This window comes from Gobio gobio (assembly GCF_949357685.1).
Source record: "Gobio gobio genome assembly, chromosome: 2".
In the NCBI taxonomy this organism is placed as follows: Eukaryota; Metazoa; Chordata; class Actinopteri; order Cypriniformes; family Gobionidae; genus Gobio; species Gobio gobio.
The window spans coordinates 65358917-65383231 of record NC_137098.1 but is presented as its reverse complement, the minus strand read 5'-3'; the positions used below and the strand labels follow the sequence as shown (position 1 = coordinate 65383231).

At 38.6% G+C, this 24315-nt stretch overlaps 1 protein-coding gene across 1 annotated transcript; it reads left to right on the top strand.

Annotated features, from left to right (window-relative positions):
- The first annotated feature begins 3416 nt into the window (after positions 1-3416).
- On the top strand, positions 3417-15295 carry tm4sf5 (transmembrane 4 L six family member 5). Its single transcript, XM_079811041.1, has 5 exons — positions 3417-7157; positions 10601-10681; positions 10817-10959; positions 11159-11351; positions 15064-15295. The coding sequence occupies exons 1-5, from the start codon at positions 6987-6989 to the stop codon at positions 15079-15081; spliced, it is 606 nt and encodes a 201-aa protein (XP_079667167.1). The 5' UTR covers positions 3417-6986; the 3' UTR covers positions 15082-15295.
- Positions 15296-24315: the final 9020 nt, after the last annotated feature.

Below are 24315 nucleotides of genomic sequence, written 5' to 3'. Positions count from 1 at the left end.
TGGGACTCGTGTTTATTCAGAACTCTCAGATACAAACACAATAAACTTGCGCCCGCTGACAGACAACGCTCTCATAACTCAGCAGTTACTATAAATAACTTTGTTAGCAATCGCTCAGTCTCCATGAAGTCCGGTTCGCGAACGAATCATTCTTTTGAATCGGTTCTTTTTAGTGAACCGAACCAGTTCACCAAATCGGACTGAATCGTTCTAAACGGTTCGCGTCTCGAGTCAGCGCTGATCCATAATTTACTAAAGTTACTAACTTTCTGACATGAGTGACAGCCCCTCCGACTAGAAATAAACTAATAACCTGAAGTATATGCTGTAACTACAACAGTTCACCCTGAACTGAGACATGCTGAGAGAACTGATGTGAAGTGAACTCAGGTCCATCCGTCTCTCTGGCAGCAGCTCGTGCCTCGTAGACCTCGTTAAACCACGCCCCCTCCGCTCATTTCAAATGCAAAGATGTCAGCCAATCACAACAGTGGGCGTTTTTACTGAAGTCTCACAGCAGACACGCCTCTTGAAACAGGGCAGTCAGCCACAGGGCAAACAGCAGTATAGACAAAATGCCTTTTATTTCTAAATTATGACATTTTATGATGTAAAAATCATACTAACAATATAAGTACACCTCAGGAAACATTATAAAATAATAGAAAAATGCCATGCCATGGGACCTTTAAGTGCACTTTTTGAGTATCTGTACTTTCCTTGAGTAGTATTTTTTTCTGGAAACTTACGACTTTTACTTCACTACATTTGAAAGACAAATATCTTACTTTTTACTCCTCTACATTTCTATCAAGGCCCTCGAAGTAGAAAGTTGTAGCCGCTTTGAAAGTCAGTGGATGAATCGGTTACTTCTTTAAAACGTGAATCCTTTGTTTTGTTCTTTTTTTTTTTTTTTTGCAGACAGCCTATCAGTAATCACTCTTGTAGGATCACATGAAGTTCAATGATTTCCAAGTATTTTTTGAACACCAATCAATTGGGGGCAAAATAGAAGGCGGCAGTTCCCAGATGTAGTGTGCGCAACCATGGTCGTACTTAAAAGTTAAAATTCAGAAGAGCAGACGTGGATAAGTCTGAAAAAGTGTGATACGAAAGTGCACACAGAAAACTGCCTCTCAGACGCCAGACCACAAGTACTGAATTTAAGTCTATTGAATCTACTAAAATCTTATTATAGTCAATTAAAACTAGACTAAAATAATTCAGATGCCTAAAATGTTATAGTCAAAAGTATATTTGCTGTCAAAATTAACACTGGTATGAAGTATGGTTGGTCAAATGATGCCTTGTGGATACAGCGCTAACGCATAGGTAACGTTCGACAATGATGTTAGTTAGCATGCAAAAACGTAGCTGGGCTAATAATGTTAACTGAAGTCCTTTCAGAAATGTTTTTTTACATAATCCTGTCAAATAAACACAATGTAGAAACCTTTCTTTTCTAGTATGATTTTGACTTTGATAAGAGCTTTTTAACTTTTAAACAAGTATGTAAATGAGTTGAAGGTATGCTAGCATGTCAGATGGAGCATGACTGGGTTAAACCACCATGATGGAACAGCGTGCATTCATACAACAATGCAACAATAATAAAATAATGCGTTCACTTTTACTTTTGATTCTTAAGTACTTTTAAAAGCAAGTACTTGTGTACTTTTACTTAAGTAAAAATCTATCTTTACAACTTTCACTTGTAATAAAGTAATATTTAACCAATAGTACTTTTACTTTTACTCAAGTAATGGAGTTGTGTACTTTGTCCACCTCTGGAAATAAAAAGCATTTTTTCTATACTGATATTAGCCCTCTGGCTTGAAAGCTCTGTTTCAAGGGGCGTGTCTGCTGTGAGACTTCGGGGAAAACACCCACTGTTGTGATTGGCTGACATCTTTGGATTTGAAATGAGTGTTAGATTATGTGGCGGATGGGGCGTGGTTTAGCGATGCACCGTCTGACTTTGCAAGCCCTGCCAGTCCAGTAGGGCTTGATCGACAGCCCAATAGATCGACTGAAGATGCCATCTCTCACGTCCTTCACTCCTGCCTCACTCACATCGACAGCAAAAGTGGGAACTATGTCAGGCTGCTATTTATTGACTATAGCTCAGCCTTTAACACCATAGTTCCCATTAAGCTAACACACAAACTCCTGGATCTAGGCCTGAATTCTTCTCTCTGCCTCTGGATTGAAGATTTCCTCACTGGCAGACCCCAGGCGGTGAGAGTAGGCCAGTTCACCTCCACCTCCATCACCCTGAGTGTTGGAGCTCCACAGGGCTGTGTGCTGAGTCCCCTGCTCTACTCTCTCTACACCCATGACTGTTTGTCCACACACAGCTCCACCTCGATCATCAAGTTTGCTGATGATACTGTTGTCCTGGGTCTCATCTCCAACAACAATGAGACGGCATACTTGGACGAAGTGGAGCAACTGACATCATGGTGCCAGGACAACTGTCTCTCTCTGAATGTTAACAAGACCAAAGAACTGATTGTGGACTTCAGGAAGAGACCGCATCGGTCATACTCCCCTCTCATGATCAGCGGGACACCGGTAGAGAGAGTGAGCAGCTTCAAATACCTGGGTGTGAACATCTCCGAGGATCTGACCTGGACTACACACATCCAGACACAGGTGAAAAAAGCCAGGCAAAGACTGTACCACCTGCGCCAGCTGAAGAAATTCAGGGTTTCACCAGCCATCCTGAAAACTTTCTATCGAGGGGCGATAGAAAGTGTCCTGACTCAGTGCATCACAGCGTGGTACGGGAACAGCACCAGTCACGACTGCAAAGCCCTGCAAAGAGTGGTGCGCTTATCCGAGCGCATCTCAGGCTCAGCTCTCCCGTCTCTGCAGGACATCTACACCAAACGCTGCAGAGGTAGAGCTACCAAAATCATCAGAGACATTAATCACCCTGCAAACTCTCACTTCACCCTGCTGCCATCTGGTAAGCGCTTCCGTAGCCTGATGGCAAAGACTGAAAGACTCAGGAGGAGTTTCTTCCCCCAGGCCATCAGACTCCTGAACTCAGTCACGTGACTTCACTTCACCCCCGCACACACATAAACATCCAGTTTAAACATTAACATCCACATACTGCCATTGCACTGCACTTTACTTTCCTATTGTTACTGCGTAACAACCTGTAATAAACCTTGCACATTATACTTCTTTATATATACATATATATATATTTATGTTAACCACTTATTTCTAAGTCTACAGTTTATCTCACTTATCATATCCACTTATTTTTTTATATTTTTATATTTTAATTTTTATATTTTTATTTTTATCTTATTTCCTATTTTTATCTTTTACTTGATTTATTTATAATTCTACTTATGTTAATACTTTTTATTCTAATTTTATTCTATTTCTATTTTAATTTCTTGTAACTGTTATTTGCACTGTCCATGGAGCGGACCTGTTTACATTTCACTGCCAGTTGTATATTGTGTATATAACTGTGTATGTGACAAATAAAACTCTTGAATCTTGAATCTTGAATCTAGGGATGGGCGATACCACTTATTTTGTTTTCGATATGATACCGATACTTTCAAGGCCAGTATCACTGATATCGATACCGATATGATACTTCTAAACTGAACTTTTATATGATTAAATGTATTAAATTATTAAAATTACTAAGAGTAAAATGGGTAAAGATACTCACTTAACATTATATTTGAAAGGTATTTTAACATTCAATTTGCCTTAATTGCAACTTATTAGATCATATTTGTGTTAACACATAGTTAAACTGTTTGTAAATTTCCATGGTTAACACTACAAGTAAACATATTTTAACCATGGTCACTGTAGTAAAAAAATAAACCATGGTTCATTTTAATAAGGGACTGCCAGTGACAGGACGTTGCACCCATAAAATGCAACCTTTTTATTCTGACATGATTTATTTTAACATTAGTTACAGAATAGAACATGATCAATATCAACTTTTAAAATTACATTTAAAGAGTCTAATTGCTCTAGGCTACAATTTCTTTTTGTTTATTGTGAAATAACTCAAACATATGTTTTTTGTCTTCTGATGAGTATTGTTCCAAAAGCATCAATGGTTTCTTATGATAGTTTCGGGAAACGCAGCTCTGTTTGAATACAGTGTCCACAGTGAGTGAACGCTCTCTCTGTGATTGACTGGTTCTGTCTTACAGCATTTGCGTGCGTTCAGATCATGGTTCAGATGAGCAGGAAAATAGTCCTATACTACACAACTATTAGGTAACATAGGATATTCATATTGTATGCATTAAATAATCTTTATAAACAAGATAAAATAAACCCCCCCCAAAAAAAAACACTTTAGTATTGATATGTTTACTTGAGTATCGATACTTTGATGCTCACATCAGTATCGATCAATATATCGATACTTCATATCGATACACCCATCCCCTACAGTCCAGAGAGAGATGGACTGGGCACTTGTGGACCAGAAAGACTGAGAGCAGGAGAAAGATAGCTGAGAAAATTGTATTGTTTGTATCTGAGACTTTTGAATAAACACGAGTCCCAGTCACGCCGACCCGGTCTTCTTCCTCCTTATTCTACGAACTTTGTAACATGTGGAACCCCTCTCGAATACTTTTACTAGGTTTTTTTTTTACCATCACAGCCGTCTAGATGAACGAATCGTCAAAGTGCTGATTATAGCATTATTTTTGGATCTATTCCCATCACATGAAAAGCTGCAGTGATGAGGATTGAGTATACAGACAAGTCTGTTGATCGCGTGAATGCAGTGATCTCGTCATTGCAGAGTGTTTTCTCTCATGCTGTGTTCACACCAAACGCGAATAGAGCCTCAAAATCGCGTCTAGTTTGACGCGTGAACATTTTGAATCCATTCGCGCGTCCGCGGCAAATTGGACGCGCGTAGAAATCAAGCGGTTGAAGCGAAATAGACGGGCGTTCAAGGCGCTCCAGGAGAAATGTCATAAAACACCACTCTGCTGCTTTTCATTTTCATAAAAAATATATATTAAGCATTAATAACCACACAAATGTGGTCCAGACAACTCTATTATCTTCACTGCATGCATATTTAAATATCCTTAAGTTATAAGTTATAAAACTTCTCTTTGCCCTCAGTCAAGACGATTTGGCAGACAACAAATGATAGATTCATGATACTAAAGATCGCCCGTTAGATCCACACGAGACGCACCACTACAGGATATCAGAGCCAGCGGCAGACGCCAGAAGGACTGGCCGAGGAAAGGCTGCTCTCGCTGGGGTTAATGAGCGCTGAGCGCCCGGTAATCGCCTGGATCTCACAACTACAAAAACGCAATTTTTTTTTTTTTTTTAATAGGCGCTCTTTATAAATAAACCACATATTTGAGCTTTAAACAACTACATTCTCACCTGAAAAAGTCTTAAAACTACATTGTGTGGCACAATAGTAGTATTTTTAAATTATGCAGGGTTTCTCATCACGTCACTTTACCACGTGACAGCAGCGAGCAGGCTCCTGATTGGTTAACGTGGCGCAAATTGACATCAAAGTTAAAAATTTTCAACTCGGGCGTCATACGCGAATTCGCTTCAAACGCGTGAATGCACAAAAGCACCACTCGGGTATAACGCGCGTGTCGCGCAAGACGTCCAATTTGCGTCATTTGCGCCACGCGAAACACGCCTTCTGTGCCGCGGGACCTCCAGATGCGCGTAAACGCGCCTTTCCATTGATTTAACATTGAAAAGTCACTCGCGCCAGACGCTCTATTCGCGTTTGGTGTGAACGCAGCATCACAAAATGCTTTCACCACAACTAACAGCAAACACGACATCGACATGAATACAGTAAGAGCTTTGTGCAGCATAACAGCGTCATTCATTAAAACGACAGTTTGGACAAGTGTGCAGATACACTCGCGACGTGTGATTGACAGATCCGAACATTATAAAGAGTGTTCTTTGATCGCTAATCTAGCGTCTAATCACAATTTAAATAACAGATTTGTTTCATGCTATTTAGAGAAACAATGTGAAGTTGATCATTTAGTCACTGGCTTGATTCACGAATGCATAAACGTTTTAGAAAGAAAGTCTGTGTTGAACTTGAATGATTAGCTACACATCAGAAATCACTGATCACAGATCAGGCATTAATGAACACTGTTACTCATGGCGGTGCTGTCGAATCCATATGGTAAAGTCTGTTTGTAAAGCCTGTGCTGACATCGCGACTAAAATAAACTGAATCAATTTTCTCCAAGGGGAGGTAACCCCGTATGTCGACATACAGGGGAGATTCCAGATCGGCTCGTCTGAGCTCTCATTTTCTCAAAGGCAGAGAAGGACACCCAGAACTCGGTTTACACCCATCAAAACTTCTAGCCACTTGGGGACCATATACAGGCTATAGGATAACTCATATTAATGTTAAAAAAAACTCATAAAGTGAAATTTTCATACCATGGGACCTTTAAGGGTAGAGAACATCTCTAAAAACAAATGTTATTCTAACAAACAGTTAAATAATTGATGCGTTTCAATCATGCTTGTTATACATCAGCAAAGATGGTCAAATGAATGAAAGAGAAATGACGAGGAAGAAATATCACTGGCCTTTACAATAGCCCAATAAATTTAGTCATAAAGTTGCCATTTATAACACAAGATATTATGAAATTGGCTGTAAAACAGGGCCTTGTTGTTCTATCAGGATTCAGGATATGGCTTTACTGTAACTCATCCCCACATCGATCAACCATACGCAACCACTTATCACTACACGTTAGACAGTAACTTCATCCACTGCCCACGGTTATACTAACACACCATAAATGGCACTGATAAAAGGGCTGTAAATATAGTCAAGTCTCAAAGGGCATTCTGTGGTATCAGTCAGAGTCTGCGCTGCGCTGAGGAAAACACAACCTTTGGCAATTCCTCTTGATTTATACCGTTTTTAATACAGATATATCGCAATGTGTACCGGAAAGTGTGCGCGGCTAGTGGGGCTAATACTTCTACCCTCAGCTTTTTTGTGTATAATAGCGAATATACTTTTATTCTTCCCTAATGGGCAAAAGTTGGAATCTGGACAGATTTCCCTGCAGGTCTGGCTTATGGGAGGCATTTTTGGTGGAGGACTATTTGTGAGTATTCAGTTATTTTTGGGATTTGACTGTCATATCATTCATGTGCTGTGAGACATGTCTTATTATGAGATGCTATAGGAATTTGGGTTGATTTCACCAGTCATTTCAATGGAGAAATGTGTCCTAAACAACCTGAATTCACCCCTATGTTTTAGATAGGACATCAGGCTACAAGCCTCTGTGTATATGTGCCGTTTTCTTTATTGTATATGATATGGCATAACGATCGATAAAGAGAAATAGAATGGTTGAATAAGTCATGTGTGTTATAAGAAACTGCACTAGTAGTTAGGGGAAGGTATCTGAATAAAGGAACTTTAGATTTGAGGAACAAAAGCAGAACAATTACTCATGCAGAGCTTCACACACCCTGAAAAATCACTATATTGACATTGTAACATCCTGGATATGACCAGGATGGATTAATCCTGAGTAATGTTACGTGCTCATGTTCACATCAAGCAATAGTTGCATTTACATACGATCATTCCTGGATCCAAAATGGAGTTTTCACAGTGGGGACAGTTAAAAATTCTGTCATCATTTGCTCACCCTCAAGTTATTCTAAACCTGTACGTGTTTCTTTGTTCCGAGGAACATGGATGTTGGTAACCAAACAGTCTCTGGCCCCCATTGACTTTTCATATTATGGAAGTCAGGCCAGAAACTAGAGGGTGAGTAAATTATGGCAGATTTTTAATTTTGGGGTGAACTATCGCTTTAAGAACTGTTCACTCAAAGGTCCTCTGGGAACGCTGAGACGTCGCTGTGAAAACTCAATTTTGGAACCTTTAGTTTTTTTAAGAGTTTAAAGGTGCACTATGTAACTTTTCCGTCCGCTAGAGGTCGCCTATTTAAAACAAAGGCGTAGTTTGATGACGCCACGTTTGAGTGCAGAATCTTCAGCTCACAGCCGGTGGAAAAGAATCGGGGAGAAATCATGTTGATGGATGTGATTATTAATGTTACTGTAGTGAAGCAGAGCAGGACCGAGTGTTGTGGAGCTGAGGAACCGCTGGAGCGATTGTTAATAAGATGAACGCAACACACGCCTCACGAGCAGCGGGACTTTTATTATGCCACAGTCGCCAATTCCGCTTTTCCGGTCATGAGTATGAGGTAACGCAGCGCTGTTTATCATATTAGACACATCTGAGTGTGTTAATGAAGTTATGACGTTACTCTGTGCGTTCTCTCAGCGGCTGCTATGACATTTGTTCACACTGCAGTGAGAGGAAAGCGTTTCTGCAGAATAAAACCTGAAACCGAGGGGAACACAGAAGGGCTGTGTATCACCAACAATGTCACGATACGATACTGAAGTCACGATACGATACGCATCACGATATGGATCAATTTGGAATTACATTTCTTTTGAGCAGAGTTTAGTAACAGTAATATCTGTTTATTAAATAACCAGTGTTATAAGTCGTGATAACTGAAAAACTATTTTGTTTTTGTCATTTAAAAAAAAACTGAGTTAAATGAAATAAATAAATTTTCACAAAAAAACTTTGGAAAGGCTTGGTTCAATATTGATTATTTTGGATATATATCAGGTACAATACATGGCAAAATTTGGAATGTAAAACAAATTTGGGAAAACAAATCTCTTAACTAATGCTGTAATCAATGGGAGTCAGTTGTACAATAATATTAAAGCTAAATATGAACTGATTTGTAGCTACAAACACTTAAATTACATGTTTTTTATAATAATAAAGTTATAATATTAACTTTACAAATTACATAATATACATATTTTTTTAAATATAAACATTTAAATGGTGGCTGTCATAACTTGCCAGATTAATTCAAACATGCATTAAATATTGAAGTACATTACAAATTATAATGAATATGGAATATGGTGCATATATTTAGCAAAATGCTCCTCTCTAGAGTCAATTTTTCTGACTAATGAGTTTATGGACACTGGATATGTTTTTTCTGAGGTAAATGTGACGTTACATGACATTGTTTACAAGCGGTTCTACTGACGCCTTTCCGCGTTTGAAACACTGATTGAGCGATTCCATGTGACATGATATGGGTTTCGGTAAGTTGTACTCTATCTTTTAACACACGCTCAGATGTTCATTCATGTTTACTTCACGCTGTTACTGGTATTAAGTATTAAGGTGAAAGAAAAGATCCGTTCACGTGAGCTAAGCGCGGCCGCTTCTCTAGAGCTGAGCTGCGCCAAAGCGTTCTCACGCCACAGCGCCAAAACAGTATTTATGTTTTTGAATTTCGTAATAAAAATGGACGTAATTTGAAATCTGAGACTTTGTTTTGTATCAATAGCAACAAAGCACAAAGAGTATTGCTATTTAATGGATGTGAGGCGTTCATTCATTAGCCTAACTGAAAACCTCTTCTCCATTTTGAATGTCTTTTTTTACGGCAGCTGCCGTATCGATATGCGCATCGTCAGGGGTTCATGACGATGTATCGTTGTATCGATATTCTGAGCACAGCCCTAGAACGTAGATATGATGTCATCGACAGGCCACGCCCTCACACGTCCCGGTTCCTCGGGTAAAATAGCCATTTCTCACGATTTACAAATAGTTGGAAACATTTGGGATATTGTAAGTACTCAACTGAACAAAATATATAACACTTGCCTAGTGGTTTTTGGATATTTACTGAAAACATTTTACATAGTGCAGCTTTAACCGCTTTTTCTCCCAAAATGCACTAAGTTACACATCAAACTCACTCCACTTTCTCTGTAATATGAACCCTTTTCACAGATTTTAATTTTTTAAAGAAAAATGTATAACACTATACTTTGTATTATATTACCTTTGCATCAAATTACAAAAAAACAAACAAACGGGTTAACGCTGCTGTGAGGGTGCTTCTAATACAGCGGCTGTGGGTAAAATTTACCTATTTCTGCCTGCCGTTATCAATCTCTCTATTTTTCCCTCTTTTTGAAAGTTGTGAAAACACTATTGTGGAGTTTTTCTTATACTATTTGACCAAATGGGGACACAAAACATATGTATTTAAAGTATTCTCTCATTCACCGCTGTAGAAGTTTACCCAACTATGGCGACTTCATCTTTTGAGAAACCCGGAAATGTGAAAAGGATTCATTTGTATTTGCACACAGCATGATCCTGTGGTCTTTTATAGATTTTAATAATCAGAATAATCTTTTGTGCAATGTTACGATTCCATGGATGGTAAAGGTACATATTTCAAAGAAACAAAATAAGTCGATACACACTTTTGACCAAATTTGCTTAATGATTAGACAGCAGTGTACTTTCTAGAGTGAGGTCGCCTCAATATATATTTAAATGGCCAGAATGAATACGTTTCATCAAGTATTTGATACAAACACTATTTAAAATGCTTCACGGCCAATCTTGTCCTTGACGTCATAGTTGATGATAAGTCAATTTCCACTCACTTTCATTCATCAGATGTTGTGTCCAAGCTGCTCCGCCATCAGAGCCGGGGGCAAAGGCTGCTGTGGGGCAGGTTGCTGTGGAAACCGTTGCCGTGTGAGTAAACATTGAACAAAAATTCACAATATTCATTCACAACAAGAACCTCCCTAGAGATGTGCAGTGTGAAATATTTTCATAACAGACTATTTTGATGTGTTCACTATTTCATGCTGTTGTTGTTTTGTTCAGATGCTGAGTTCTGTTTTCTCATCTGTATTTGGCACTCTTGGGTCGGTCTACTGTGGTTGTGTTGCCATTGCAGCTCTGGCTATTGGGCCAAAATGCCAAGTGGTGGGCGGGGATTGGAAATATCCCTTTGAGAATAAACCAGAGTAAGAACACTTAAAACCTCAAATAAAAATCAAATGAATGCAATGGAGTTAATATAGATCATTCTAATACTACAGTCAGCAGGATTCATGTGAATTTAATGGCAATTGCGTCACTCAAGGGAGAATTGCAGTTGTTTTTCTGGCCACCAGATGAGGCTCACTTCAGCTAAAGCTCCTTCTCTCTGTCTGGCAATAACAGGAACATCAGCAGTTACCTGGTGGATAAGACTCTGTGGTCCGATTGTGTCTTTCCTGAGAATGTGGTTCTCTGGCACATTGTGCTGTTCTCCATAATCCTGGGTCTGGCTCTGCTCCAGGCGATTCTCTGTGTCATTCAGGTCGTGAATGGATGTGTGGGCTGCCTCTGTGGAGACTGCCGGAAAAGAAAATCGGTACATTTTACATAAACATTGAAAAATCATTAACATAAAATAAATAAACAGAATTAAATTTCTTGAGCTAAAACTACAATGGCATATAACAGAGAGAAAAAAAAACTGAACCAGTATTATAACCAGTGTTGGGGAAAGTTAATGTCCTTAAAAAAATAACCTTTTCTTACCCGGGCTGGTGAGAAGTAGTAACAAGTTTTATTTTTAACAAATGTAAAGACGCTGTAGCAACTCAATGTAACAACTGCACATAATGTAATAAGCATTACATTATTCTCATAATAATGTAATAATTCTCAACATGTAATAAAATCTTGAGCTCATAATGTAATAACAGTTTTACATTGAAAAAATTACTACATTATAAACTCACCAAAAACATGTCATATTTTCATTGCAATAGCTTTTAAAACATAAAATATTAGGCTATTCCCTTACAGTACATTTTTAAAAATTGAAATCCAGATAAATAAATACAATCAGAACTTTTGCACCTTTAAACTACACTGAAAAAACAGGAAAACACATGTTGTCCAATTTACTTAATCGTATTATTTGTGATCTACGCAACAAATTTGTGTTTCTCTTCTAAACATGATTTCATTGCTTTCGATTAATGTAATTCTCTAAAATGTGCAATCTACTAGATTAAATTATTTGGGGTGAATGTGAACCAATTAAGTACTCGAAAATGATTTTTGCTGAAACTTCCCAGCATGCTTTCCTTGGGACTTGACGACTAGAGTAAAATTGTTGAAATTTTGTGTTATTTTATGTGTTTTTGGGCAAAATTAGAAAAAGGGGGAGACTTTTTATCGTTTATTAGTGTTTAATGTTGAATTATGTTGGAATTATTCGAACCATTTAACTGACACTGGGTTACCATAGTGGAGAAGAGCGGAGCGATTGCTTAGGCTGTGGACTGACTCAGCACTTGTCATTAAATAGCATTTCTCACTTAGCACATATATGATCTGCTATTGCTGGCAAATATAATGAAAGCTATTGAGTACTGTGTTATAGATCTGTCAAGTGACTACAAAAATAAACATGTGTTTTGATTAAAGAGGCAGGGTCTTAAGCCCCCATGGGTACCACTGTTGTTAGGAAGCCAAATTATAATCATTGCGAGACTACTCAATTCGGTTACTTAAAAATTACTTAATTCCATTAGGTTGAAATTATGTGAACAAATTGTTTGTCCAACACACCATTTTTTTCAGTGTACTACTACTCGTAGTGGTATCAGTAATCTGGTGGATTTTGTAAGCAGGTTAAGACTGGATTTAGATTTTTAAAATGTACTATAAAGGAAAATCAATGCTTTGTTTATTATAAATAATAATAATAATAATAATAATAATAGTCAATTTAGATTTTTTTTTATGACCTGTAAGGTAATAGTAGGGTACAACGGGCTAAAGGCACACGTTAAGAAAAATGTGCTTTTCATTATTCCCATAGTGTATTACAGAAAAAATATATATGTTTGTATTGAACATTTATGGAGCAACAGATTTTGTGTGAAAGTAAATCATGAAAGTTGTTTATTTTGTTTAAAAGTCTTATGTATGGGGCAAAAGGCACAGAGTATTGATAAAAATACAAGTTAATACGTGTTCAAAACAATCACTTTAGCAAAGTTTGCACTATTTTCTGTTTATTTTGAAAAATAATACATTTTTGTTCAATAAATATACGGTCATTAAAATATGTTAATAAATATATTTTAAAAATATAGAACCAAAATAATTTTAAAAAGTAAAGATTCTGAAAGCATTGAAGGAGATCCCTTAATAATTTATTATAGATTTACAGTAGTAACAATAAATTATTTTATTGTGTGATATGATTAATATCACATTTTTAAATATGATGGTTTCATTATAAATATGGTGATTATCTCTAAGGTGGACATCAAACTTAATATGTGATACTTACACTCTGAATCTAAACATGTCATGTCAACAAATGTTAAAGACAGCCGCTGTTTATGATCATGTTAAATATGGTGCCTTTTACCCCAAATACCATACTTTTACATATTCTTCCTGTTGCTTTAATTACCTTGAACAAAACTGACAAAAATTAACAAGACCTTTGTCTCAAAATATATTCAATAATTTAAGTGATTCTTATTTGCTCCTTAAATATACAACATTTTTAAAAACATCAAATATTAGATCAACTCTGTGCTGCTGCCTGCGATTGCGTCAAAGATCAGTACATTTCAAGGTGCATCTTGAAAAGCGGATGTTTTGGAAAGTGCTGAGGCAAGTTGTGCCATCTAGTGGTTTAGAGGAACATAAAATCAAAGGAGCCTTTAGCCCCATTGCACCCTAATATTGTTTATGTTTTAAAAGCTATACAATAATGAAAATATGACATGTAAATGTAATACATTTCTCATAATGTCAAAGTTATTACATTTTGAGAAAATTATTACATTATGAACATTTTATTATAACAATAATGTAACTTATTACATTGTGCAGTTTTTACATTATGAGTTTCTACAGACGCTTTCACAAAAAAAATTAACTGAATAAGCTGAAGCAAATTCACGCCTGTACAGTAGAGGGAGCAGCTCAAAACAAACCTTTAGGGATTGTAGAAGAAAGATCACCATTCAGCAAACAATTAAACATGTTATCATTGTGATGTTCATCTATCTTATCTATCTAAGTCAGTTTTGCTTATTAGTTTGGCTGAAAACCTCGTCGTCGGTCCATCGGTCGTATTTTTTAAACTCCATTGTTGATTCGAATAGCAAACAACCCTTACTGCACGCATCGCAACAGACTTTGAAAAATGCCGGTTGAAATAAAATGCTGCGTGAGCTCAACCAATCAGCATGTTCAGTGCCCAAGTCCCACCCCCAAACATTCCTGAACTTTGAAAAAGCACCACCTCGGGAGCAGAATATAGCCGCGTTTCCACCGCAGGAACTTAATGTTGAAAAACCTCATAAAATGACAATTTCATGCCATGGGACCTTTAATGCACGCACCGCATCCACAACAGACTTTGAAAAATAGTGGCTGCAATAAAATGCTGCATAGAGTCGACCAATCAAAATGCTGTGTGAACTCAACCAATCAGCATGTTCAGCGCTCAAGTCCCACCCCCGAAAGTTCCTGGACTTTGAAAAAGCACTACCACGCGAGCAGGGACGTTTTGAGGGAGAAATATCAGGAACTTCATTTAGACCCTGATCCTTGCGGTCGAAACACAGTTCCTGGAGAAAGTTCCTGCGGTGGAAATGCGGCTTAATATTATGAGTTTATTATTTTGAGGAATACTAAATCGGTTACATTTTTGTATGAGATGAATAAATGCATGCTAACATTTAGTCTAGAGGAGAGTCTCTCTTAGGACTCTTTAGGAGTTGTTAGTCTAGGAATAAACTTGCATTACTTATTTTAAAAAGTAACTCCGTTATAAATGTATGCAATATATGTACATTTTAAAGTAATGAGTTACTTTACTAGTTACTTGAAAAAAGTAATCTGATTACCTAACTCGCGCAACCCCCAACACTGACAATAACCGGTTACCATCTTAGACTTTGAGGTCAATCAAAAACAAAACAAATCCAAACTGCTTAAACCTTCCCACCTCTGAAATAATGACGTCTTCAACACTGAAGTAATGAGTAAAGTCTTTTTAATGTATTGGGATTTGGGACTGATTTCTCTTCTCTGTACAACAGGATGAAGCAGGTCTGTGAGATCTGCTGAGGAGGGGAAAAACACCAACAGACAAAACAACGATTTGATCTGGAATAACAGGACAAGAGCTTTCACACATCACTAACAGACTGACTAGAAATAATGCTATAAGCATCACTAAAAAGAGTTGGTGTGTGATAATTTAACCTTATTTTAACTTTGTGTATTATTCTAGTACTGTTGTAGCAGGAAATTATAACTAGCAGTCAATCGATAAAAAAAAAAAAAAAACTAATTAAAATTACATTTTGTGTAATTAATCGCAACTAACATTTTTATATTGTAATAAATTTTTTCACATTTAATCTCCAAATGAATAGAAACATCATAAAGACTGCATATTTAAAATATTTGTTTAAAGACATATTTTAATCAGAGGCGGACAGTCCTACCTAAGTATTTTAACTTTTTAAAGTCATTTTATTTTTAAGTTTATGCACTTTCGGTGTTCTTCTTTGGAAATCTTTTACTTCACAACCTTCCAAAACATAATCTTGTACTTTTTTACCACACTGTTTCATATTGAATATCATTTAATACTTAAAGGGTTAGTTCACCCAAAAATAAAAAATTCTGTCATTAATGACTTACCCTCATGTCGTTCGACACCCGTCAGACAAATGAAGATATTTTAGTTGAAATCTGATGGCTCTGAAAGGCCTCCATTGACACAATGCACTTTACACTCTCAAGACCCTTAAAAGGTACTAAAGACGTTGTTACGAAGTCCATCTCACTACAGTGGTTCTACAATAACTTTATAAAGTGACGAGAATAGTTTTTGTGCGCAAAAAAACCCTAAATAACGACTTATATCATGATGACCGATTTCAAAACAAGGCATCATGAAGCTTCGAAGCGTTATGAATCAGTGAGTCGAATCAGCGGTTTGAATCGCCAAAGTCACGTGATTTCAGCAGTTTGGCACGCGATCCAAATCATGATTCGACTCACTGATTCATAACGCTTCGAAGCTTCATGATGCCTTGTTTTGAAATCGGTCATCATGATATAAGTCGTTATTTAGGGTTTTTTTGCGCACAAAAACTATTCTTGTCACTTTATAAGGTTATTGTAGAACCGCTGTAGTGAGATGGAGTTTTTAACGAAGTCTTTAGTACCTTTTAAGGGTCTTGAGAGTGAACCGTGCATTGAGCCAATGGAGGCCTTTCTGAGCGATCGGATTTCAACTAAAATATCTTCCTTTCTGTTCTGAAGATGAACGGAGGTCTGACGGGTGTCGAACGACATGAGGGTAAGTAATTAATGACAGAATTTTCATTTTTGGGTGAACTAACCCTTTAATTACATTAAAAATGTAGTACTGTATACTTTTACTCAAGTAATTAAAAGTAAGAAAGTACTATATTTTTTATGTAATTAAGTATTAAAAGGTAAAAAAACAACTTTTATTTATGAAATGTAGTGCAGTAAAAAGTATGACATTATAAATTATGCTTTGGAATGTAATGAAATAAAAGTTTTCCACAAAAAAAAAAAACACTGATAAAATATGTACTTGAAAAATGTATACTGTCAATGATACAATGATGTCTTTTTAAATTGATTATTTTCTCAATTTCTGTGAATTAAATAAGTAAAAGTTCTTGGTTTTGACTCATGTAACCTTTTATTTAAAATATCAAGTTGAAACTACCATGATTTTATGATAGAAATTGTGTAGAAATTATTTTATAAAAAATAAAAAAACACCAACATGCATTTTGGATAATAAATCAGGTTCTAATAATCAAGAGCGTCTTTTTTTTCACAATAAACATAAATTGTCTCATGAGCATGAGACATAAAATGTAGTTTGGTGGCATAAATTAACTTAAAATGAGCAATGTCTATCTTTAGAGTTGGCATCCGATTGCATGAGAACGACATTTCCTTTACAGGTTACAAAAATACCCCTGAGTGTTTTCTGTTTCTGGTATATTTGGCAGGAGGCATCGAGTTTGTTTCCACTGCATTTGGGGTGAGACTCTAAAAGCATGTGTTGGCTGTTTTCCAATTTGCTTTTTAAATGGTTTGCTAAAGCCAACATGTTCCATTTTGCTTTCCATCTCAGCATCCGTGTCATTCACTCATTTCTCTATAATCACAGCTTTCACTGTTGTAACACTGATGTGACACCGGATCAAACAGGATCTTGCAGTGGTCAAACCCCCAGGTGGTAAAGGCCAGATTTGCAGCTGTGGCAACATTCATATATTGAAACTAGAGAATGTTGGTCCAGTCTCAAAAAGAGCATGAGGTTCTTTCACAGAGCTCAGTAATGTCTACTGTCATTTGCATATGAATATGGAGTCTATAGACCCTGTGCTCACGCTGTAACCACAGCAGCCCTCCACTCTCATTTCCACTTAATCCTGTCGCTACACAAACACCCATTTGAAGCCCAAGTTGGGAGCATTAAAGGCTGGAGAATCTCACAACAAGCTTACAGATTCGATACCCAAGCCCAAGCCAACTGATCATTGTAAACATACTATACATGCCTCAGCCACAAGGGGAGAGAGCAACCGCATGTCCTAGTACACGTCACTACGTCAGCTTAATGTATAGAGAACTTGTTTGAACCAGACAGTGTGTTCCAGGAAAGGATGTTCTGTTCTTATTGCCAGAGAGATCACGCCTGTGAACACACACACACACACACACACACACACACACACACACACACACACCCCTATAATAACTGCGTGAGATTTTTTCACAAATAATTAATCAAAAAAGGGAAAGAAGCGGTTGTACTGAAAGCTTTGGCACGGACCCATCCAGACTAATTCAATGACCATCCACCAATTAGACAGAGAACAGACACAAAACACGCATTAACCTCCACAATGGGTCCAGACAATAGCAGAAGGAAACGCTGGATCAGACTGGATGGAGCTTGTGAAGCGTTCATGGGATTCATTAAAGTACACTATTACCCCTTTTCCACCAGCTTGAACCGGGTGTTAGTTCAGAGCCAGTGCTAGTGCCGGTTCGACTGGCGAGCCTTCTAAGAACCGGTTTGCCTTTCCACTGGCTAGAGAGCCGCCACAGAGCCAGGTCTTACGTCACTGTTTACGTCTCATCTTTCTCAGTGACGCTAGCGAGGCAGCGGGAAACACACACACACACCAGGCTTGTTTGAGATGATTGTTTTGATCTCGAACAAGCCTTCCATCAACAATGGCGAACGTTGCATTACTATTGATGCTCATGGCTTTGCGATCCTACATTGGCCTCAAAACACAGCAAATCTAACGCATTTGTGCAGCTCGCCGTAATTTGTATCGACGGAGATTACAATCCAGCAGCTGTTAGCTCCATTAGCTGCCATTTCAAAAATGGCGGTCACAAGTTTGTGTTGGTCTTGTTGGTCACGGTAACCCCGCCCACATCCCCTGACGCAAGCGGTTCTTACTTCTAGACCAGCAATGTTTCGGTGCTACTTAAGAACCACTTTTCCTGGTTCAGAGCTGGTGCTTTGGGTGTCGAAAGACAAAGAACCGATTTGAAACTAGGCTCTGGCTCCGAACCAGCACTTAAACTTGGTGGAAAAGGGGTATGTGTAACTTTTTGCATTTTGCGGAAGAACATTGTTTTGGTTGTGCTTCGGCTCTGTGACGGTGCGGATGAATATGATTATCCTACTGTTCACAAAATGCTCGGTAGCGCGACCCGTTTAGCTCCAGGAGTCGGTGGGCGGGCTTGAGGCGGCACTTCTGCATTCGATGATGTCAGTGGTCGAAATATTCTAAGATCATCTCGTTTTCTGGGCCTGGTGTCTATAAAAGATTTTCTTTGACTAACAAGGAAGTTTTCAGCTCTGAAACATACAGGATATTCTTCTTATATTACCATGACCTTTTATATATCAAAGGCTCAAGGGAAAGTAGATTTCTCAATTCATCGCCCCTTTAATAGACACAATACTTCCTTGTAAATTAATTCCAGCACAGCGCTACAACCATAATGAAATGAGCCTTCACAATAGATAATGCTTTACAATGAACCTTGTTAGACAAATATATATTACTCAGTAATAATGTTTTAATAATGAATCAAACTCCACGTCACTTTTACAACATTTCAAACCCCCCAGTTCTCGCCATCTCCGAAAAGCCAAGCCAATGTTGATTCTGGTTTTATTACGAGCTCGGTCACGTTCTCTTTTTGCCAGCAGACTCTCCTCAGTTCGGCATTTAAAATGGGTGACTTTTGCAACCCGGCAACCTTTTTTCACTCATTGTGCCACTCCCACCAGACACGCGTCAAAGTAGCCGGAGCAACTTTTCTCCATTTACATGTATCATGAGACTCACATGGGCGAGTGACGTACGTACGCAATTTCCCACAAAACCATCCCGACAGGTGTAAAATATATAGCCTGGTCCTACCAGACTCTCGTACATTTCATTTGTTCAGAGAGTCTGGCCACTCTCCATTGACAAGCGTTTACTTCCTTGAAGGCGGGAACTCTGTTGAAGTTTTAAACTATTGGATCTGCCCAGAGCCGCTCTGGATCTGCAATAACCAAATCGCTTACGTTTGGTCGTGCCGTATCACAACATCAACGTCATCGTTCTCAGCCACTCCCTCTGTTCGCTGATTGGACCGGTTAAAATTTGACCGGAGAAAACCAGAGAAGTTCTGAAGGAAAATGGAAATTGAGCAGAAGTACGTTGGAGGGCGGAGCCAGGCTATAAAATATAAACACGCTTAGTGAATCAGGGTAAGACAGAGAAGGGATTGATGATGGTGTTGCATTTAAATTCAGACAGCATTCTGTATATTACAATTTCATTTCCATTAACGCCATTAATCCTGATGACATAAAGAGCATTTTTCTTAGTAAGTAAGAATGCAACAAATGCACAAACTTGGATCGCATTCCTGTTGGATCAATGGCTTCAAGTCACTGCATGTTTTTCTCAGTATGACACATTAACTAAAATGACAAGTAACATCATAGGTGTTATTGGATATGTGAATTTAGGAATTTGACGCTGACTCGTGAGCTTGCGCACACACCCCAGGGAATAGTGTGTGGAGGCGAGGTGGATTGTTGACATGCAGGGACAAAATTGGAGGGGCAGTTTTGGGGAGAGGATATTTTGGGTAAGAAGAGGGTGGGAAAACTGGTAAAAAGCGATCCGAGCTGGACTAAGGCAGATATTCTGTGCACTGAGCCGTCAGCCTGAGACGTTACGCCCACGGACTGCTGGCTGAACATCAGCCTCCCTTCATAACTGCTTTGAATACTCTAAAAACACTGGGTTAAAAACAACCCAACTCAAGGGTTGGGTAAATATAGGACAGAAGTACACATGTTGGGTTAATTTTACCCAGCAATTTGGGCTGTTTATTTAACTCAACATAATGTGTTGATTTAACCCAGCATAGTTGATTCATTTGTACTATAATACTAGCGTTTTACTTCATACATTAGTAAATGTCTACGGATTAACTTAAATCCTCTAAACTTTTTAAAAACACAGCCACTGGTTTGCATAATAATTCCTTTATTTTCAATCAGATTTTACAGTATAGCATATTTTATATCGTTTTTAATACATATTGCCAACATTTAAGCTCATCTAACAAATATTAGAAGTAAAAATTAAACATTTAGAAGTAATCAACGGTGTAATCGACAGTCTCTGTGGACCGTAACGCCGCTGGATCTCGTGCCGGAGCTTGTGTCGTGTTCAGCGGGGAAACTTCTAACTTCAGACCGCCGCCCTGCGTTTCTCTCATAACCGAAATATGCGGTGACTGACTCCATAACCGGTCCATGAGCAATCAGTGTACAGTTCTGAGAATGTATTTTACATCCGAAGTATTTATATTCTGTATCTTCTTGAATAAAATCCTAAAAATGTATGCATCAGGCGTTTCCATCATGTGCAAAGAGCGAAGCAGGTGTTTAGGTGACTCACATCGTGCTCCTGTATGTTGCTTTGCATAAAATGAAACTACATACAGAACAATAACTTATTTATAGACCAAATAAAATGTACACAAACCTGTATTTTACCTGAAGAGGTCGCAAAAAGCCCTGGGTTGCTATGTCTGACCCAGGATCTGGGTAACACAAAAACTACCCAAACACTGAATAATTAACCCCCAAAAGGCTCAAGCCAGAATTTAGGTAGAAAAAAAAAAACCCCAAGTGTTTTTAGAGTGAGGTCTTGCTCAATAGTGAATTTTTTGTTGTTGTTTAGAATCCTGTATTCCTGTAATTCTTCTGTCTTACTTCGTCTAGTCTCTGTCCAAGCACACTAATATTTTGTAAAATATGAGTTTTTCGAATTGCTTGAAAAACCACCTCGTGCGGGCGTAAACTTTTTTGCAATATATGGGAGTTTTTGCGAAAGTGACGGGTTTCCATCTGGATTTTCAAGTCGCAATTTCAGTTTTCGCAATTTGAAGAGTAATGGAAACGCAGCTTGTGTCGCGTTCTTTAGCGGTCCGCCTGGAAGCAAAGATGGCATGACGCCAAACCCCCTCATGGAAAAAGAAAGCTGTCGTGTTTACAACTGTGACAATGAGCACAGGATCTTCAAAAATATTTAATGTAGGCCTATGTCACAGAGCGGGTAGGGACATTGTTATTGTAGGGACATTGCCGTTACATTTTCACGCCCCTAAACATGACACGGAACAAAACAAGCTGTGATTGATTGCTTTGCATGTCAGTCAGACGGCCTTTGGGCGGTCCTTGACCATTGAGAGCCCGTCAGTCTAAAGGTCTGGTTTGTGCAAGACTAGGCAACAGTATGCGGGGAGTATCAGGAGAGAGTAAATACTCATTAAATCACTCATCTTCCTCTGAGAGTGAGTGCATGTGCCAACTCAAATACAACTGTCAAGCGTATCATTTCTTTTTAGGTTTCTGCAGAGTTTGTCATTGTTATATTCACAGTTTTGTTGAATGCTTGTGCTTTACTACAGAACTGAAGCACAGTTTGTTTTTTCACACAAAAAATACATTTTCCCCCTTTATTATACACTATATTGCCAAAGGTTTTGGGACGCCTGCCTTTACATGCACATGAACTTTAATGGCATCCCATTCTTAATCCGTAGGGTTTAATATGGAGTCGGCCCACCCTTTGCAGCCATAGCAGCTTCAACTCTTCTGGGAAGGCTTTCCTCAGGTTTAGGAGTGTGTTTATGGGACTTTTTGACCATTCTTCAAGAAGCGCATTTGTGAGGTCAGGCACTGATGTTGGACGAGAAGGCCTGGCTCTCAGTCTCCTCTCTAATTCATCCCAAAGCTGTTCTATCGGGTTGAGGTCAGGACTCTGTGCAGGCCAGTCAAGTTCCTCCACACCAAACTCGCTCATCCATGACTTTATGGACCGACGCTTTGGTCACTGGAGCGCAGACATGATGGAACAGGAAGAGGCCGTCCCCAAACTGTTCCCACAAAGTTGGGAGCGTGAAATTGTCCAAAATGTTATGCTGAAGCATTAAGAGTTCCTTTCACTGGAACTAATGGGCCGAGCCCAAGCCGTGAAAAACAACCCCACCCCACCAAACTTTATACTTGGCACAATGCAGTCAGGCAAGTCCCGTTCTCCTGGCAACCGCCAAACCCAGACTCGTCCATTGGATTGCCAAACCCAGAAGCGTGATTGGTCACTCCAGAGAACATGTCTCCACTGCTCTAGAGTCCAGTAGTGGCGCAATTTACCCCACTGCATCCCACGCTTTGCATTGCTCTTGGTGATGTAAGGCTTGGATGAGCTGCTCAGCCATGGAAACCCATTCCATGAAGCTCTACACACTGATCTTGAGCTCAGGTCTGTAGCTGTTGACTCTGCAGAAAGTTGGCAACTTCTGTGCACTGTGACCCTCAGCATGCGCTGACCCCGCTCTGTGATTTTACGTGGCCTACCACTTCGTGGCGGAGTTGCTGTTGTTCCCCATTGCTTCCACTTTGTTATAACACCACTAACAGTGGAGCGTGAAATATTTAGTAATGAGGAAATTTCCCGAATGGACTTATTGCACAGGAGGCAACCGATCACGGCACCACGCTTGAGTTCTCTGAGCTCCTGAGAGAGACACATTCTTTCACAAACTTGTGTAGAAGCGTCTGCATGACTAGAGCTTGATTTATACACCTGTGGCCATGGAAGTGATTGAACACCTGAATTCAATGATTTGGAGTGGTGTCCCAATACTTTTGGTAATATAGTGCTTATTAATCTGGCATGTGCTTTGAAAGGGAGTATCTATCAGTAATTATTTCCTCTGAATAAAGATACATCTTGCTGCACTATTACTGTACTAAAGTTGATGGCATTGATCCAAGTAATTAATCTTCTCTCAATGCCACACAAAACAAAGAGTTCATTAGATTTGGCTCAACCACCAACAATAAAGGGGGCCATGGAAAATCCACGTGATTGGATTTTATAAAAGCAACAAAATATATCTGCAGATCACACTATCACTGATTAAAAATATGGTGCTCTTATTATGTCCAGTACCAGACAATCCATTAAAGTAATGTGAAGTGTTTAAAGCTCATGCAAAGTGAATCTGGTGACGCAAAACCAATGCACTCCATCAATCAACAACACAGCTGTATTTGCGGAAAACTTGATTGTATAATAATTGGAATATGTGGCACATGGCATGTTTTCTTTCCCCCAATCATGAATAATGAATCTGAATTATTTACTGTAATATGTACATGAATGATAGAAAATAACAGGCTTGCATGCTTATAACAAAACAGATAAGAAACAAAGTAATCCATAATTCATTCAGAATGTTTCTTTGCTAGCCCCATATATATAATGCACTGCTGTAATTGTGACCTTGATTGTTTCATCTCACTTGTGTGATAGTTTGCACAGTTGCTATTCTTAGCCCGTGATATCTGACCTCAACACCACCATTTCATTAAACAGCCCGAGGCCCAGAGGTATCAGATCCCCTGATCGCAGCTCAAACATTTTCTTGACCTGCGAGCTTAGAGAGGATGCGTACGCCAGACAGTGCAAGTGCTTGACCTTATACTTTTGAAATGGAACAATTTTAACAAAGTTAGAAAGGGATATTTAGTTTTATGCAACTCTTTCAGACACTGCCTTACAATTCACTGTTCGCTTATGCGTGTCACTCATTGAAAAAGCTTCGGTTCAGATCTGCAAATTTCTTCTTCACACACTTCCCTTGTCAAAGTTAGAAAAAAAAGAGGGGAGGAGTTAAACCGG

Bases quoted from the DNA above. Each gene is read 5' to 3' on its own strand.
- tm4sf5 (XM_079811041.1), top strand. From the start codon at position 6,987: ATGTGTACCGGAAAGTGTGCGCGGCTAGTGGGGCTAATACTTCTACCC. The intron at 7,158-10,600 runs GTGAGTATTCAG...TTCATTCATCAG, and splicing joins TTTTTGGTGGAGGACTATTT to ATGTTGTGTCCAAGCTGCTC. The intron at 10,682-10,816 runs GTGAGTAAACAT...TGTTTTGTTCAG, and splicing joins GCTGTGGAAACCGTTGCCGT to ATGCTGAGTTCTGTTTTCTC.